This window comes from Hemiscyllium ocellatum, chromosome 15, assembly GCF_020745735.1.
Source record: "Hemiscyllium ocellatum isolate sHemOce1 chromosome 15, sHemOce1.pat.X.cur, whole genome shotgun sequence".
In the NCBI taxonomy this organism is placed as follows: Eukaryota; Metazoa; Chordata; class Chondrichthyes; order Orectolobiformes; family Hemiscylliidae; genus Hemiscyllium; species Hemiscyllium ocellatum.
Window position 1 is genome coordinate 25,044,683 of NC_083415.1, and position 19,785 is coordinate 25,064,467.

The following is a 19,785-nucleotide window of genomic DNA, read 5'->3' on the forward strand; positions in this document are numbered from 1 at the left end:
CTCAGATGCTGCCTGAACTGCTGTGCTTTTCCAGCACCACTAATCCAGAAGGTTTGCCAGCAGAGCTGCTTGTGTCGAGATCAAATAATTCAGCAATTGAGATTGGACCCTCTGTGTCCTGTATAATTAATCTAATCCAGGGATAATTAAAACACTATTAAATGCAATCCTAATGCTGCTATACATGTGCACTTGCTTCTACAGAGGAGGAGAAATCATTTCTCAGAGGACCTCACTGTCACTTCAAAATAAATATGCAAGAGTTAAACATCAATCTAAATTATTGTCTCTCTCAGCTTTGGAATGTTTAAGCTTAGAAATGACAAAAGCATAGATGATAGTTTCAAATAGATAACCCTCAGGAGGTGTGGGTGACTGTACAGATTAGAAGTCATTCCTGGTGATGGATACAAATGGCTGTGAAATTCAGTTCAGGATTGACACACATACTGAGCTTGCATACTCTATGATTCCATCACAAAAGATTAGCCATGGATTTAGGAGTTATTAGAGTCAGTGGAGATAGTGCTAAATTTGTGAAAGGGATCAAAGACAAAGGTTTCAGTTTTTCCAATATTTAGTTGGAGGAAATTAAAATTCAGTGAAGACCAGATGTTAGATAAGAAATCTGACAACACAGATCGAAGCAGCAAAGGGGACAGCATATATATGGAATCTGAACTCATGGTGAAAAATTATGTTACTGTTGGACAATATGTTGATACAGAGGAGGAGGTGGGTGTTGTCAGATCTTTACTGAATCTTGTTTGCATTCATACATGTCTGGAAGAGAAGCCGTTGCTAGGGATGCTTTGGGTACAATCAGAGAGGTGAAAATGTGTTGCTGGAAAAGCGCAGCAGGTCAGGCAGCATCCAAGGAACAGGAAATTCGACGTTTCGGGCATAAGCCCTTCATCATCCTGATGAAGGGCTTATGCCCGAAACGTCGAATTTCCTGTTCCTTGGATGCTGCCTGACCTGCTGCGCTTTACCAGCAACACATTTTCAGCTCTGATACTCCAGCATCTGCAGTCCTCACTTTCTCCTCTACAATCAGAGAGGTAAAATTAGAGAACAATTTCATTGAACTGATCAGCGGAGGAGAGATGTTGAAGGAGGTGTGGACAATTCTGTCAAAGGTAAATGTGAAATCAGGATAAACCATCGCGTTTAGCAGATATAGTTTGTGTATAAAATATGGCTGTCGCTGAAACTGATAACTTATAAAGAGCTTCAAAGAACATACTTTGTCATAAGCAGCTGAATTAAGTTTGTTAATTTTACTAGCCATGAAACAATCTAAAACAAACGCCATTGGTCCCAATAGACAACAGGAACAAGTGAAAATAGTCAAGTATATAATTATGACATTAACCTAATACCCATAACAAATACCTATCACCTAAATTTAAATACCATAAAAATGCAGAATAATATCCAGTTTGTTTACAATTGCTCATGTTTAATATAACATTACTTTTGTGAAATAAAAAGGATTCAAGCAGTGTGGTGATCACATGTATGCAATTGATCAAAATACAAACCTTATGTGAACAGTAAGCCTGTTATTTATGTGTTGGATTATAATGCCACAGTCAAATCTCATTATAGCACATTCTGTTGCTACAAAGCTTCTATTATAATGAACCACTCCCAAGTACTTGTTGAAGCTCCATTCACGTTGAGTAGAAAATATCAAGTCTCAAAAAAGTGATCCTTTGAGAGGGATAAGTTGTCACTTCCCATGAGTTTGCAATTTGTAAATTTGACTGGTTATGTGAGAGTTATTTTTATAATTGTGGATAATATCTTGGCAGCAGTAGTGATCAAAAATAATGGTGGGCAAGTTATTATTCAGGAGTACCATTTGCTACAATTCTGTGACTTAATACGAATCCTACCAATGTTAATGACATCTTTAAATCTGCAGTATATGTGATGCTATGACTTCAGTGAGTGTGAAAGAGATAATATATATTTTAATATAGTTTATAGTTTAACTACGTTCTTAATAAGACTTTTTTTGAAGATATTTATATTGAGTACTGGTTTTGTGAGCACACACTATTGTTGCTGACCTTTGCTCTGCATGTGTAATTCCTCCTTGTGATGGATAGGAATTTTGAGTGAAAGGGGAATGCATTATTAGCATAGAAAGCCATTACAATTGACTTTGCAATAATCAAGCTAAGAAAGTTAGTCATTCTTAGTTCCCTTCATCTTGTGAACATTTTTCCACCGCACTTTGTAACTTTACTTTTTTAATTGAGAAGCCTTTGTGACAGGTCAAAGTCTGAAACACAGCACATTAAGTGAAATGCAAACTTTAATGAAAGTTGAGGAATGGAGAGAAAAAATCACTAGCAGACTGATTGCACAAGTCAAATTCTACATTGATTTTAACGGGTTTTTGGAAAGCAGTTTTGTCCAGTGCTGTCCTGAATCCCGGTGACAGTGAATTCCAGTAAGATGGTGGTGGAGTAGGGCGTTAGAGCATGAGGGGACTCGTCCAAGCCTACTGCGTTTGTTTTAGTTTCTTTTCATTTTCTTCCTCTCTCCTCTTGTTTCTTTTTCTCTTCTATTTTGTTTTACTTACCTCTTGGTGAAGAGCTTGATCAAGGCGATGGCATTGGCGGCGACAAGTGGGCCCAGCAGCATGGACTTATGGCGTCAGCATCAGAGGTGAGTTTGGGTTCCCAGCAGCATCTGTGTCTAGCTCAGATTCATAGACAGGGTGGCAATGGTGAGTTAGGGCCCTGTTTGAGACCTGGTATGGCATCATCAGCTACATTGGTGAGGTGGGCAGATGAGTCAGGTTTGGGCTGATACAGTACCCGGCAGCATTGGTGAAGTCCGGCCAAATGTGGCACCGAAGAGTGTTGACTCATTCCAGCGGCAGTTGCACAGCAAAGGGGACTCAGGCCTGGCCACCAGGCCCATGGCTAATGATCGAGCATTTAACAAGAACGACTGTGAAATTGGACACTTGTTTTATTTCTTCATTTTTCTGTCTCTACATTCTATGTTTTGATTTATTATTCCGTGTTTTAAGATGGCATTGGAGAGTGATGGCACCATACAGCACTTTTCACTGTATTTTCTAACAAGATACATGTGGCAATCAATAAATCAAATCAAATCAGTGTTTTTTCAGAACTGGAACTTGGAAGATCTGGAAATTACATGATGTTATCAGTCTGGCAGCTGCAACAGAAATCTCTCCAAATCCCTGCAACTGCCTTTCTAACAGCACTGTGAGTATCCCTACACCCCAAGGATTTCAGCAGTCCAAGATGGCAACTCACCACTGTCTTCTCCAGGACAGTTAAGGACTGGCAGTAAATTTTAGCTTAGCCAGAGCAATACCCATATCTCATAAAATATAATTTTAAAAAAGACCACTCTATATTGGCTTTCATCAGTTTTCCCAAAGCATTCAACCATATGAGCTGAGAAAATTGTTTGCCCACTGAGGGAGCTCAATGAGATCTCCTGTTTCCGTGGCAACATGGTTGGTAAGCTCAATATGGCAGGGCAACATCTGAACCATTTGAGATCTGCAGTGGGTCAAACAGGCTTGTCTTCTGGCTTTTTGCTGTTGTCATGTGCCTTCAGCTTATTTAAAAAAGGTGTGTAATTGCATACAAGAACTAAAGAAAAGTTGATCAGCTTTGCTTCCATGTGATCCAAGGGTCAACAGCTCCTCACGAAAGGGTTGCTTTACGCTGCACTGAGATTACATATTCAAGAACACCTAATGGTTGCAAATGGACAGACTCCCTCACTTATATTTTGACCCTCAGCATCAGAAAGACACATATCATGATCCAGGATGTTGCCAAACTGCCATTCATCAACATTGACAATGTGCAGCTCTAATCCACCAAGCTGAATAAGAAAGTATAGAAGAACAGCAGTCTGACAATGACTATCATACTGTGAGCTTACAAAGCCAGACTTCTCAGGGCACTCCTCCACTTCAAGGAGACCTGCTTACAGGATGTCAAGATTGAAGACATTGTCACTGACAACTGGGAGAATGTTGCTGACAGCAATGACCTCTTGTGTGGAAGGACTTTCGAAGAGGTGCCTAGCTGAGAAGAGGGCCCAGAGAAAAGAGACACTAGCATGCATCTTCCTAATTCATTGCAGCAAATGTGCCAGAGACTGTCCTGCCAGAATAGGGTCCTGACACACCAGGTGAACTTCACACAGGTGGTCACCATAATGCAAACCATCATCTTGCAAAATGAAGATTAACATTATTTTTTGCATTAAAACTTGGAAATTAATCACTGTGATATTCAGAAAAAGATTTAGCAAAGAAGATGTTAATTTAGATGGCTGTGTTTTTAGACCAGAATAGATGCAGTACATAACTTTGAACCTTGATTTTCGGGCTTTACCTAACAGGACAGCATAAAACTTTTTTCTAATACTGTACTTCGTAATATTTCTAATGATAAACTTCCATTCATTTTAATTTTTTTCTCTTGGTCTTGTCGCATTTTAGTTCACAAGATTAAAAGTGGTTTTGGAGAATTTTTTTTTATAGAGCACAGGGATTCATTTTCCGGGAGCATTACAGAACCAAAAACCTTTATTCACCTTTTTCGACACTGGGATGTGCATTTAGATTCCCATAATTTTCAGAACTACCAACCAGGAACTTGGAAGTGGGATTGCATAGGACAGCCCACTTTCAGAGAGCTCAGAAATGTCGGGCCAAATGGTCTCCATCAGCATCATCATTTTTCTGTGTATCTACAATGATAATTTAGAGAAGCCACTGCTGCCATGTGAATGAGTGAAAAAATGGAATTGTAAAGAAAATGATGAATTACATTTAAGAATAATTCTGGATATAATGCTTTGGAACTTCAAAGCTCTTTGACAAGTAAACAGCTTTTATCCAGTCAGAAGATGCCTTTTTATCTCCTGAATTAGCTATTGATCCTATTTTTGGCATATAAAGAGAATTAGATGTATTGAGTTAGTGCTGTGAAGAAAATGACCTTTCTATTTTATTTAGAGTAATCCCTTCCCTACTTCAGAGGCATGCACAATGAATTAGCAATGCTGTGGTGGAATCTTTATTTTTGTTACAGCTGCTTTTTTTTAACTTTATGTAGATGGGAGATTGTTCAAAAATACTTAATTCAAAGTTGTATTGTACCATATTTCTTTTCAAATTTAGTATAAAGCCAAACACAAATTAATTCTGTAGTTTCCTGACTTCGCAGTATCAGGAATCTGCTGGTTAATTTTTATTTTTACAATTTCTATATTTTATTGCTCCTTCTGGTCTCAAACGTACTGTTGATTTTTATAGCATTTTGAAAGAGAATTAAGGAGCTCATTGTAAAGTATATTGAATTTTCCCAGTGTTTACTCAGAATAACTGCAGATGTTAGAAAAGCGCTTGGAATAGTTTGCACTGGGGAGGAGGAGAGGGAATTGGGATAATCTTTAGATCCTGCAGTCTTGCATCCTCTTTTTGTAACCACACAAAGAATGTATGCTATCCTGCAAAATATAATAGATCTATCTCTTGAGGAGAAAATCAAGCCTCAAAAAATTTCAACATCTTACTTCAGACTGTAAATCCTGTGTTATTTCTAAATTTTAGTTTGAAAGATAAGTGTATAGGCTTGTAAGATTTTTTTTGGCTAGGTGCAAGTTACATTGAATTTTTTGGAGGGTTTGTCATTACTATATCTTACTAAACCTTCATTAATTAACTACCATGCTTCCATGGTGTCTCACATCCAATTTCATATCACGCACAATTACAGGAACAGTTCGTCACTCAGCAGATATCCCAGAATTTAATGCTATAACCTGTGTCTGTGCAATCTTTAAATGCCTGTTATGTACTTGGACAAGCACTGTCAGTCCAAATCCACCCTGTACAGTTGTTGACATTTGTCAACATGGCAGACTGGGGATACTAGTGCTTCGCTTTGAGAATAGGGTCCTTGAAGTCCTGCTGGAGGGATTGGTGCTGACACAAGGCTTTCTGCTTCCCCAGGACCAGCAGTGGAGACCATGCCAGCCTGCTCTGAGGTTGTCATTCAGGTTAAACCAGTCTCAACTATTTGTAGGAATGCCCAGCATTATAAGGTAAAGGTCACTGCACTTCTCCAGTCCACTAGGCTAAGTTCCACCATTTTATCTGACAGTTCACACTCACTCTGCTACTCTACACACCGCGCACCAAGGTTCAAGCTCTCCAATTCTTGCTATTATCTGCAATATCGTCCCCAATTGCTGTCACTCACCCCATCACCACTAAGCCTGCATGCCCTCTAAGCGGCCTACTCTCTCACTTGGGACAACTCCACACTTGCATTAACAATAATATCTGTGCCATCCACCTTCATCTCCTGCCATACTACTCTTTCCCTCATTCCAGGAGGAAAACAGGGTACAACAGGGCAGAAAGAATCAATATGGGTGGTGTGCTATCTGACTGACACCTCTTCACCAATTATAAGGAAAGGATCCTGATCCTGACCACCCCCACAGGGCCTGGAATGTTATCAGAGCTGCCCTTGACTCACTGTGATGGAGTTGCAGTCCCGTCCAGTCTATGAGTACATAGCATCCTTGCTGCAGCATTGCAATGATAGTTGCCAGTGCAACCTGAGATGCAGCATGGAAATGCAGAAACATCCTATAAATGGATCAGACATGTGCAGTGAGAATCCTTGGAGGCTGGCAGATATTGGATGCATGTGCCTAATCCCCATGGAGCATGCCCTGAGATATTGCTGACTCTGTTGCCAATGCGATAGTCATTCGTAGCAAGTGCTGAGCTGAATCTGCCTAATGTTTGCTGTCGTTTCCTAACATCAGGCTTGTTTGGAGAGTTTGATAAAATAGGAAGCTGAATATTAATGAGGTGAGTTGGGCTGTTAACAAGGCATTTAACAAGCAATAATCACCAACAATTGGCAACTCACCATTGCCTAACGAGAATCTCATTACGTCACTTGTAAAAACATAAAAGACGGTCTAAGTTTGTTCCCAACATTAAGAAGGGCCTTGCCACACATGTCAGCCGATTTTGCCACACATCTCGCTGTAGCTCACCCTTATAATATTCCATCTTACATACTTATATGTGCATTTTAATGAAGAAATTTCAGTGGATTCCAAATCAGGAACCTCATAACTTCAGCATACAAAATGCTTTTTGAAAACTGTCCGCTTGATATTGCTAATCTGATAACTTTATAATTTGGCTGGGAATTTTTTTGAAAAGAAATTGGAATATTTTTGCATATTCTGCGCATAATTATTAATCACAGATTGATACTAAAAATGCCATTTTCACCTCTCCTTGGATTAACGATCAAAGTGATATTGTATCTGGCACTGTACAAAGAGGTTTATACAGCTCATTATGATTCCAGTAAAGCGTTCGTGGTAAAGCTGACTATGTAGATCCTGCAGTTTTATGATCTCATAGAACTTGATGGTAGTGCATGTGTACAGAAGAAGCTAAATCTCACTGTTTTATTTTAATAGCATGCACATTAAAATCTGCAGCTTCCCATTTTGTGGGTTTATGTTGGCTATTTTTCAAAATAGGTATCTAATCTGTGAACAAATATTTAAATATATTGAGTATTTTGTTTAAAATAAGAGTGTGTTTTGGCTCCTCCATGACTCGACTGTAGATGCACCATAGATGCCCTAAGCTATGAAGACCTTAAAAAATTAATCATTTGATTTTTGATCACTACTGAATTAACTAATACTGGCCAGATTAGCAAGATATGGAGGGGACACAGTGATTAGTGGATGTGTTTATGGATCAAACAGGAGAAACATCATTCAGGAATCATTTTTGCAATCAGTATTTGGTGCCTTCTAACACGTGGGTGTCAAGTCAGACTCAAATGGGATTCTGTCTGGTCACCCTCAACCTCCATGCATATGGTTGATAAACATTGAACTGAAGGGTCATTGGATTAAGGTGGTCATGGTTACCTGGCTTGAAACTGCCATGTGCCTTTCCTGGGAAGTTGGATTTTATCTGCCAGGTTTTATTAAGATGCTGTATTGTGTCAGAGATATATTCATAAATGACACACCAGATTCTACGTGTGAACAGATTTATTTTAATGCTTTTAAAATGTTTGCTCTCTTATACTACTTGCTTTCAGTTCCTCTGTAATGTCACCCACAGGCTTACTACACAGCACCAAACAGTTAACTAATGTAAACATTGCTAAAAAAAAGCATAAAGTTATTGTTTTTGTCTTACACTCTTCAAGAGTGTGATTCAAGCAATCAAACTTTGAAAGGGATCACCAGTTTATGCTGCATGGTTAGTTGGCATGGAGATCTAGCTGGATCAGTTAGTTGTCAATCCTATCTCGCTGATTAACCTCACAGCAGCAAGTAAATACTGTACGCCGACTAGAAGAGTCTAATGCATGAATGTATGTAGCTTCTTGCACACACAGATGAAATGCACTTTGAGCCTGACTGGTAATCTTAAACCGGTTTCTGGTGTAATTCTTAGTGCAGTCTGGATTATTTAGTTAATGTTGTCCAGTAGCAAAATCACATCTGGTGCTGGGCACTATGTTCTGAGATTTGCAAGAGCTAGCTGGGTGAGCATAGTTTGCATGATGCCTGCTATTAAGATAGACAACCAAAGGAATATGTTTTTGATATGGTCCACTAGTCTTTTATATTTGTTGCCTACTTACCTCACATCAGATGCGTTCTCTGGTTAATAATCATGTTAGGATTCCAACAGTTCCATGTGCTGTAAAACCAATCTTATTGGCAACCTATGAATAAGCCACTAGCCCTCCATTCACTATGTCACCTTGATGACAAGACAAGGAATACCAAAACCATTCATAAATCTGAGCAACAGTTGAAACTACCTGTCTCACACTACTATTCTTCAGGGAAATATATGTGGGATTCTCCCATAATAAGATACTATAATCAAAGCAGTTTCGTATATTGCACAAGTGAGTAACATTGGATATGAATTTCAGTGCAAGTATGATGCTGGATCCATATGTCTCAATGACTAATAGATAATGTCCCTTTGATTGTTCGCAGCTAGCAGTGTACTGATTGCACTGATGTTTGAAAACACTAACCATCTGGTGTTTGAAAACTCAAAATGTAATGTTCTGCACAAACCTGATTCTGCTTTTGAACATAATTTACCAAATAATCCAGACAGTGCCAAACATTACACCAGAAATGAATTTAACATTGTGAGTCAACCTTGAAAGGTGTTTAATTTGTAGGAAGGGAAGTATAAGAAAAAGAATCATATCCTCAAAACCACTGTCTTCAAAATATCCTCACCTGCCAGCTATCAAACATTTCACTCCATTTTGTGTTATCCTCCAACAGTTAAGAGTTAATATGGCACAAATACTTGATCTGCTTTGTTCCAATGATCGAGATGATAATGAGCTTGTGATTGTAATTTGGCCATTTGTTGCAAACCCAATTTCCAATTTCAAATAATTGTTTCTTTACTTGCATTCACTTGTTGAAGTACATCTTTGCTTTACCTAGCCAATTTGCACTATCTTTTGCTTTCACTCGGATATTCCCATTGGATATTGGTGATGAGTTAGAATAGTCACCCGGCAATGAAGATTGCAGATTGCAATCAATCATAAATTTGGCCAGACTGTTTCCATCAGAGAATGTGGGATGGATTGACATTTATGAAGTAGCACATGAATGGATTATGAATATAATCTCTCTTCCTCGCTCTCAGTCTACCAGTTATTACTTATTAAATGTCACCATTCAATTGAATGATGATGTCAGATGGTGGTGAATTTCATTCCTTACCATGAACACCATGCACTGACCAGAAATAAATGATAGCCCATTGGCTATAGTGATAGCCTTCAGAAAGCTCTATTGTCTAAAACGTCAGTGGTCAAATTGGCCATCGTGGAATTGGTTGTAGCAATGTCTGACACTAATTCAATGAACGAGAAGCATTTTGTGTATTTGCCAGCATTTGCTTACACTTCTCCCACATTATCTTCATGGAGTTGTGTCATGGTTTTGTTAATTTTTGTAGCTATGTGGGACCTGGTTGAACAGATTTCTCAGTGACTGTATAAGCAACATTGCTTCTAGTTTTGTAGCAATCTGTAGCTGGATATTCGACTGCTCATAGGATCATTGTGTCATCTTAGAAATGCTATTATATCCTTCACGAGCAAGATAAAAAAATTTACCTTGCTGTAGTGCAGTTGGGACTACAACATGTGTTCTGCTTGTGATACGGTTGTCATCAAACAATGTGCACTGAGGCTGTAGTGTGTTATACTTACAAGATTCACTGCAGCAAATTACCACGACTTCTTTAACAAGATTTCCTCCCAAACACTTGGTCTCTCACACCTAGAAGGCAAAAGGCAGTAGCCATATGGGAACAACACTTCCAGCAAGTTCAGCTTGAAGTAGCACGTCATCCTGATTTAGAAATAAATTCACTGCTTCTTCATCATTGATTAGTCAACATGCAAGAACTCTCTCCCCAATCGTTCTATTAATGTGTCAAGAACATAAGAACTGCAACAGAGTAATTCAACAAAGCAATTCACCATTACCCTCTCAAAAGCAGGAAACAATGCTGGCCTTGCCAATGATGCCCAAATCCCATCAAGGAGTTAAAAAAAAAGTTGAAGCCATTTTGTGGAGTCCCACTTACAGAAATGTAAATAGCAAAACATCTCCACGAACTAAAATTAACTAAGAAGAATTATTTTATTGTTCCTTTTACTTTCATTTGAATCACAAGGAAAAAGCAACCAACAAAATAACCATTCATATAAGGATGCAGCAATTTGCCAACCATTTTTAAAGATTTTTAGAAGTTTGTGTCCATGTAATTCAATTATTTCTGGTACAGAAAACTCAAAATATAGCAGCCTGTTGTATTTATAATTTATTAAATACACCCGAGAGTAGCAAAGCCAATCAGAAATGCCCTGGTGAAAGATTATTATATTCCGATGTATTAGTTAAAATAAGGAGCGCCATGGAATTGTTTTGTTCAGAAAAAATCGCCCATTAACATTTTTCTTGTTCATGGTTTCTGCAGCATTTAATTGAATAGCTGTGATAGGTACAATGAAAGCAAAAGAATAGAGAAATGCAGATGAAGTTCAATTGCATATAACCCTGATGACTGGTGGTGATGTCATTTTTATAGACTACCTTCTTATTTTAACTCTCTTTAAAATAGTTTCATTAAAGCTTATGTTCTAAAGTTCTACTTCTGTTTCTTACACCATGTTGATAATTGGCAAATTGATCTTGCTGCAGAAAGGACTTTTAAATGAGTGTAATTGCATTAGAGGCACTTATTCAATTTCTGTGTAACCTCCTGTAGAAGATGCCCTTCATTTAGCCTTTATTTCATCAAACTTTGTGAACTTGATTTATGTAACATCTTCTACTCAAAGAGCTTATTCAGTTCTACTTCCATTTTGCAAGTTACTGGCATCAGTGAACAGCATTTTCATAGAATCCCTACAAAATGGAAGCAAGCAATTTGGCCCATTGAGTTCACACTAGTCGTTCAAAGACATCCCACTCCCTCCCTGAAACCCTGCATTTCCAATGGCTAATGCACCTAGTCTACACATCCCTGGACACTATGGGCAAATTTAGCATGGCCCAATCTACCTAACCTGCATATAGAGTCTAGAGTCATAGAGATGTACAGCATGGAAACAGACCCTTCGGTCCAACCCGTCCATAATAACCAGATATCCCAACCCAATCTAGTCCCACCTGCCAGCATCCGGCCCGTATCTCTCCAAACCCTTCCTATTCGTATACGCATCCAAATGCCTCTTAAATGTTGCAATTGTACCAGCCTCCGCCACCTCCTCTGGCAGATCGTTCCATACCCGTACCACCCACTGTGTGAAAAAGTTGCCCTTTAGGTCTCTTTTATACCTTTCCCCTCTCACCCTAAATCTATGCCCTCTAGTTCTGGACTTCCCGACCCAAGGGAAAAGACTTTGCCTATTTACCCATCATAATGAGAAAAACTGCTCAGATACAGGAGGACACAGGATGCGAACCTACCTCCATGCTGATGTGAAGCAGTAGTGCTAACCACTGAGCTACTATGCCACCTTGTTCAAAATTTGGTGTTATGCCTTGATCTTGGTACTTCCAACATATTTGTGTAAGCAAAATCCCCAAGGCTCGAAATCCTTTCAATTTTCTGTTAAGACATTCCTTGGAGACAATCATTTTCCAATTTCCCACAGAATTTTAAATAAAAGGGTTTCTTATTGTTGAATTATTTTTCTATTTGTCCTTTTCAATTAAGATATTGTAAACATTGTTTACTTGGGCAATTATTCTGAAGTACTTACATTTACCACACAGTTTACTGCCTTGGTTGCAACATTACACTAACAAGGTCAGATGATGTGTTACACATCACTCCCAATTACTTTACATTTCACTTTCTATCAAGTTTGGCTGTGTAATTTTCAACATTGGGATCTGAACTGGTGGGTGCATTGGGTACTTTTGTAAGACCAAAATGGCATCTGCTTTGAATTAGGGTATCATATCAGTAAGGTGCTGATTTGATGCCAACGTTGCAATTTTGAACCTTAAACCTACCCGTCTCTTAATCTTGCACAGTTGAACCTTCATGCAGCAGAAAGGATTTAAAAAGACTAATCAACTCTCTTCAGGTTTGTTGATGGCTAATTTTCCTCTGGTCATTGTAACAGTGTAGCAAGCGATTGTTGTTTTCTATGGTTGTATAAAGTCGCAAAGGTATTCAGAAAAGGTGTGGGAGGTACTCAAGTGCTTTGGCTGTCTCTTTTTGCACAAACCAATTACTTACAGATATTGGTGTACTAATAGCCATTCCCCTTGGATTAAAACAAAAACAACTGACGGAAGGAATAGCGACCACACAGTGTGGGACAAGCTGCTTAAAGAAGTGGCATGGTTGGTCAATGGTTAGCATTGCTGCCTGACAGCACCAGGGACCTGGGTTCAATTCCCACCTTGGGTGACTGTCTGTGTGGAGTTTGCACATTGTGTCTATGTGGGTTTCCTCCCACAATCCAAAGATGTGTAGGTTAAGTGACTTGGCCATGCTAAATTACCTATAGTGGTTGTTGTGTTAGTCAGGGGTAAATATTGGGTGAGGGAATGGGTCTGGGTGGGTTACTCTTTGGAGGGTTGGTAAGGGCTGAAGGGCCTGTTTCCATACAGTAGGGATTCTAATCTGATGAGGAGAAGGATTCTTAGTAGGAGACTATATCTGTTCAGGGTGTAAAAGGGGCATTAGTCCTACCTGATCCTCAGTGAGGAACAACATGTGAGATATCTGAACTTCAGTAAGGATGTTTTTGCAGATATCCGTCACTTATTGCAGCTGTAACTACCACCTCACAGGTGGGGACAGACCACGCCACCACCTGTAAATTTCCCTCCACCTCGCAAACAACCCTGATTTGGAACTATATCAATTTTCCATCACTGTCACTGAGGCAAAATCCTGGAACTCCCTTCTTAATTGTAATGTGCACATTCCTATACCCCAACAACTACAGCAACTGCAACAACTGTCATCTTTTCAAGGGCAGTTAGGATTCACAAACAAATGCTAGCCTAGCCAGAAACACTCATATCCCACAAATGAATATTAAAGACAAGTTGCCATTGGCTGTGAAGGTGACTAGTAAGAGCATTTATGCATCTGGTTTCTTACCTGGAAGAATCAGACAAAGCATGTCTGGTTAAGATTGCTGAAAGCACACACATTGCTTTCTAAGGTCAGCATGTCACCTCTGGACTGTACTGAAATCAAAAAGACTTTCACTTCTTCAATGCACAGCTCTTGTGTGGTCCACAGCTATAGAATCACGCAGGTCAATGTCAGTATCCCAACAGCTGTCACAATGCCTGTATTTCTGCAGCAGTGCTGTGTCACTTACAGGTAGAACCATCATGGCAAACCTGACTGTGATCACTGAGTGACAGGAATTACCAGCTGTGATATGGTCCGTGGCATTGTTGTGCAACCCACACAAATGCATAATATGCAGATAGTGAAAGTCAGACTGTCACACCATGTGTAAAAGAGTAGAACACTCATTACTGTTCCTCATGTCCTATGTCAATCTTTAAATTCTTTTTGGAATACCTCCCATTAATAACATGGTTTAAAAAAAGCTTTTAAACCATTTATACAACTTTTTAAAAAATTCTCATCATTTGCCTTTGAAATATCATCTCAGATCTGTTGGAGATCTGAACAGTCATGATATTGCATTTTTGTTGACACTTAGATTGGAAGCCTGATGTTGTCAATATTTTGGACTTAATTTACCTCAAACTTTGATGTTTGCTGATTGTGTTCCCATTTGTTTTCCAAATGTCTTTGAATTGTACATCTCTTAAGAATCTTCATCATATTCCCTGAAGCCAAAGCTAGACTTTATGGGTCAACCTTTTTATTAAACAATGTTATGTCAGCTGCTTTATGTCTCTAAGCTGCTAAAAAATATTTCTGGCCAGCACTTTCACTATTTCCTTCTAAATTTTCTTTTTATCATTGAGTGGTTATCATTAGGTCCATAGACGATCATTTGCTTCACTTATAATTTCATAATGATAGTGTCTGTTCTCAATTTTGCTCTGATTATGATATCTAACTTCCATGAATACTTTAGAATTAATTTTATCTGTCAATTTTGGTCCCTTTCTTTCTGTTCTATTCTCATGAAGGAATTGGCTAGGATATATTAAGGATGTTGTTTGTACTTTGTCACATTTTCAATACTAATGTGTTTTCACTGATGCAGTGTTTCCTAGTGAAGTTTTAGTTATCAGAATAATCCTAATAATCCACAGAAGGGTGGCCATTGGTTAATGATCAGAAATTATATCCTGGCTGACTTCCTCTCTGTAAGTAAATAATCCTGAGTCTGGTTATAGCAACGATAAGACAAGCGATCAGGTTTGCCACAAATTAGCAGATACTGCATTTCAGAATTCTTCAGTGTATGTTGTGCTCCGAGATTTTTTTTTGCTGCAATATGTACCTAAAAGTTTAAAATAAATTAGCACAGATTAGGGATCAAACCTATGACATACCTGGAATGTATAGCTCAGACTCTGAATGGACAAACTAACTGGCTCACTGGGGAATGAATAGGTTTGTGTCTTCTTACCAATTACCTTCACAAAAACTGAACATTGGTAACATCTCTACATTTCTGTCATTCTGTAGTCCTTTTTGCTTGGTTTCATTTAGAGCTATTGAGTAGTTTGAATGTTGTATTGCTGAAAAGGTGAAAATAGACACTAAATCAATGATTAGGTTGCCAATTACCATACTTTGGATTTGCCTGGAGGTGCTAAAACAAACATCTAAGGATTTTGCACTCAGTTACTGATTAGAAGCAATTTTCATAGAGAAATATATATGGAGGATTCACATACCCTCTTATAGAGTGGCTGAAATACATTGGCAGGTTTCAGAGAGCCTCAGCAATTGAGACAGAGAGTGAGCAAGTCTTCAGATGTAGCACTGGAGGTTCTGAGAAGAAGAGATCTCCTGTACTCATGGGGACAATGGAATCCACCTCCCCCTCTACTGGCTTCCTCTCCACATATATGTGGAGTGGTTATGTCTGACCCCCCTGTCTTCCTCCAATTCTTCCTGCAGATGAAGGAAACCTTTACAAGGTATCCAGAATGAATCAATTCATTTCTTTCCGTAATGCCCATATTGTGTTCATGAAGAGTTTATCTTTCTTAGATGAAATCTTCAGGGAAATTTCAGATTTCTCATTTTGGTGAAGACCTGACAAGCTGCCTGGGAACATTTTCTGATATTTTTCAAATTTCATCTTAAAACCTGCAACTGAATTGTAAAAGATAAGTATGTCTTGAGATTGGCCTTGAAATCATCAGTTACAACTTGTTAATTCTGAATCAACTGTTTGGAGGCAGTCATAGAGTCATAGAGATGTACGGTATGGAAACAGACCCTTCAGTCCAACCGTTCTATGCCGACCAGATATCCCAGTCCAATCTAGTCCCACCTGCCAGCACACGGCCCACATCCCTTCAAACCCTTCCTATTCATATACTCATCCAAATGCCTCCTAAATATTGCAATTGTACCACCCTCCACCACTTCCTCTGGCAGCTCATTCCATACACGTACCACCCTCTGCAAGAAGATGTAGCCCCTTAGGTCTCTTTTATATCTTTCCTCTCTCACCCTAAACCTATGCCCTTTAGTTCTGGACTCCCCGACCCCAGGGAAAAGACTTTGCCTATTTACCCTATCCATGCTCATCATAATTTTGTAAACCTCTATAAGGTCACCCCTCAGCCTCCGACGCTCCAGGGAAAATAGCCCTAGCCTGTTCAGCCTCTCCCTATAGCTCAAATCCTCCAACCCTGACAACATATTTGTAAACCTTTTCTGAACCCTTTCAAGTTTCACAACATCTTTCCAATAGGAAGGAGACCAGAATTGCACGCAATATTCCAACAGTGGTCTAACTAATGTCTTGTATAGCCACAACATGACCTCCCAACTCCTGTACTCAGTACTCTGACCAATAAAAGAAAGTATACCAATCGCTTTCTTCGCTATCCTATCTACCTGCGACTTCACTTTCAAAGATCTATGAACCTGCACTCCAAGGTCTGTTTGTTCAGCAACACTACCTAGGACTTTACCATTAAGTGTATAAGTACTGCTAAGATTTGCTTTCCCAAAATGCAGCAGCTCGCATTTATCTGAATTAAACTCCATCTGCCACTTCTCAGCCCATTGTCCCAGTCAAGATTAGAGTGGTGCTGGCAAAGCACAGCAGGTCAGGCAGCATCTGAGGAGCAGGAAAATCGACATTTCGGGAAAAAGCCCTTCATGCAGTACCTACCTCTGCCTGTTTGGAGGCAGTGTTCATTCAAAGACTGGATACCAAATTGTCATGTTACCCTATTAATGAGCATGAGCAAGCAATAGTAAAATTGCAGTATGGGAAATCTCAAAAAACTCTATTGAAATGCAGGTAGTCATGTTTTCCTAACCTACATCAGATGGCCTGTCAATCAAGGCTGACCAGTAGATGGTGGTTTTTGAACATTAATTGATCATTTTAGCCAATTTTTATGTTTAACAAACAGGGGTCTTTAAAATTTCTCAGATTATTACACTTAAAGAGACTGTATCTGCCTTTCCAGTGTATTTCCACCTACACCACCAAATCAAGACTCTCCTACTGCAGATTACTACTGTTGGAACAGCCAAAATGAGCTCTGTTTGAATTCAAATGGCCCTGCTATGTTTACAATACCCGATACTGTGTGAGTCAGGCTCCATTTCTTTCCCCTAGGGCAAAAAATGGATTAATTGGGAATGGGATGTTGATCTCTGCACTGTCCACTATTTTTAAAGATATATGGAGTCTCCCTACTTCTATGAAAATATGGTCCTAAGTTAGAAGGTACAATAACCTGTGTGGATAAGAGCAGGAATCTGCAAAGACATATAAATTAAGTGAACAGGCAAAATTGTGACAATTGGAGCTCAGGAATATAAAGTAGGAAATAATTCATTTTTGATGGGAACAATATGAATTGAAATAATTTTTTCAATGATATTGCCTTGGAGCTGTGGAGAAGCAAAAGGATTTGGGTATCCAAATATGCAAATCATGAAAAAACACACATTGATTTAAAAGAAGAAGTGGGACATTGATCTTTATCCCAAGAAGATTAGAATACATGGTGTCAATTGTGAAGAACCTCGGTAAAACTAAGCTGGAATTTAGCTTTCAGTTTCAGGCACTGCACCCCCAGAATTATATCAGAAGTACACTGATGAGATAATGAAAATGAAAACAAAATTTAATCAGTTCCATGCAGTGAAGTTATTTCTTCTGGTGAGCGAATCCAAAATACTTACGCACATTGTTAAGATAGAGAAAGGTTACATAGGAGAGAAATCAAGAGATACTTTTCCAGACACAGTGTAGTGGAATTCCAGCACACTCTATCTTAAAAGGTAATAAATTCTGCTTCAAATTATATTTTCATAAGGATTAATGATTTTTAAGTGATATGAAGCAAAAACATATGAATGGAGATCACATATAGAATATCCAAGATTTTAATGAAGTATAGGACAGGTTTGAAGGGATGAATGATCTTTGCTGTTCCTGTTATCAAGATGCAATGCTGTTAAAATTGAAACAACAGAGCATTTATCCCATAGTCATGGTAATTGCTGTTAGATTTTGCTAACCTTGTAATTTTTTTTCTTGTTTAATTTTTATCATTGCTTTCATCTACTTCAATTCAGAAATAGTTTATCCTGTTGACTTAACAATTTATATATCTAAATGTTAAACTAGAATATGCATAATAATGAACTTAGTCCAGCCAAGTGTATTTAATTCATTCTTTTAAATCAGTCCTGTGTAGTCCATGCACAGAAATCAATCAATGCCAATTTATAGTTCTAGTTGTAAATGGTAGTGTGTTTAATACCAGTTTGAGTATGTACATTACAATCATGGATAGATTCGAAAGAAAAAGCTCCTTTTTAATTGTCCATGATGGGCCAGATGGAAAATTATTGTCCTTTAGATATTCCAGCCTTGTCATAATAGATAAATTGCTATCAGGGTAGTTAGTAAAGAAAGTTATTGTAGTATTATAGAAATCAACTACATTTTTAATTGAGGGCCTACCAAACTAAGTTGCACCAGTGAAACTGAGTTTTTTTTACAGACACTACATGGGACTTCTTCCAAAGGCTGGAACACTTTAATAAGGTATGTAGAGAAGATTTAATTCCTGACAGCTTTGAATTATGGCCGACAAAGGCAAAGCAAGTGGGATATACTTTTTATAATGTAGAAAAGTGAGCATTGAATGGAGACCAGATTATATTCAGGGTAAGTTATGTGTGAGAAAATTTTAAAAGAATGCAAAAATAGCTTATGCGAGCTGAAAGAAAAGAAACTGGAGCTTTAACGTGGGGAGTCCCTGTCTATAGCACCCAGACAGAAATAAGCTGGAGTTCTGACAAAACAACACAAATTTAATTTTTGAGTCTGCAAAATACAGTGCACTCTTTTATAACTGGAGATATCAAATTTGTTATGATAGCAAAGTAAGCTCTATGGCAACCGTTGTAATACTCTGGTGCTGACTGCTCGGGAAGGATGGGGAAAGCCGTTTTGTTTGTTATTTCTGGCAGAGCTTGCTGGCTTGACTTGCTCTTATTCTGTAGGGGGACCTTTGAGAGCATTCTTTTCCACATGAGAAACTTTGCCAATCTGGCAGGATCCACCACCACCCCACCCCACCCCCTCCTATTTTCAGCTGTTTGCCTCCAAAATGTCTGATCTCCTAAACACAGAGCGTTTACAGTGGCAAAAGTTGTTGGAAAAATTAAACACGCATGGCCACTTTGCAGAAGATTGTTGTATTGCTTAATAAGGCTTCCCCTCTATAAGCAGCTCTTGTAAACTGCTGTGCACAGCTATCTACTGTACTTCTCATTCACTTACTGACCTGCCAAACTTTAAACCTTTTGATCATTTTCTTCAACTCTGGAACAACTAAAGAAAAACTAATGAGGGTTTGATTTGCAGGTAGCCCTCAGATTTTGACATTCAGCAATTTTTGAGTGTTATTCTTTAATTAAAGCCATACTGGGATTTCTGTTTTGTAAGTGCTAATACTTGTGTTGTA

The 19,785-nt window shown here is 38.6% G+C and overlaps 1 protein-coding gene across 3 annotated transcripts in view; it reads left to right on the forward strand.

Moving 5' to 3' along the window:
- nfatc2a (nuclear factor of activated T cells 2a) overlaps positions 1 to 19,785 on the forward strand; it is a 163,396-nt gene that overhangs the window by 115,953 nt on the left and 27,658 nt on the right. For 2 of the 3 annotated variants that reach the window (XM_060836001.1, XM_060836003.1), the window contains exon 10: positions 18,817 to 18,860. The exons of the other annotated variant lie outside the window; for it this stretch is intronic. In XM_060836001.1, the coding sequence (XP_060691984.1) occupies positions 18,817 to 18,860 (44 nt within the window). The remainder of the gene's footprint in view (positions 1 to 18,816; positions 18,861 to 19,785) is intronic. 3 annotated transcript variants of the gene reach the window in all.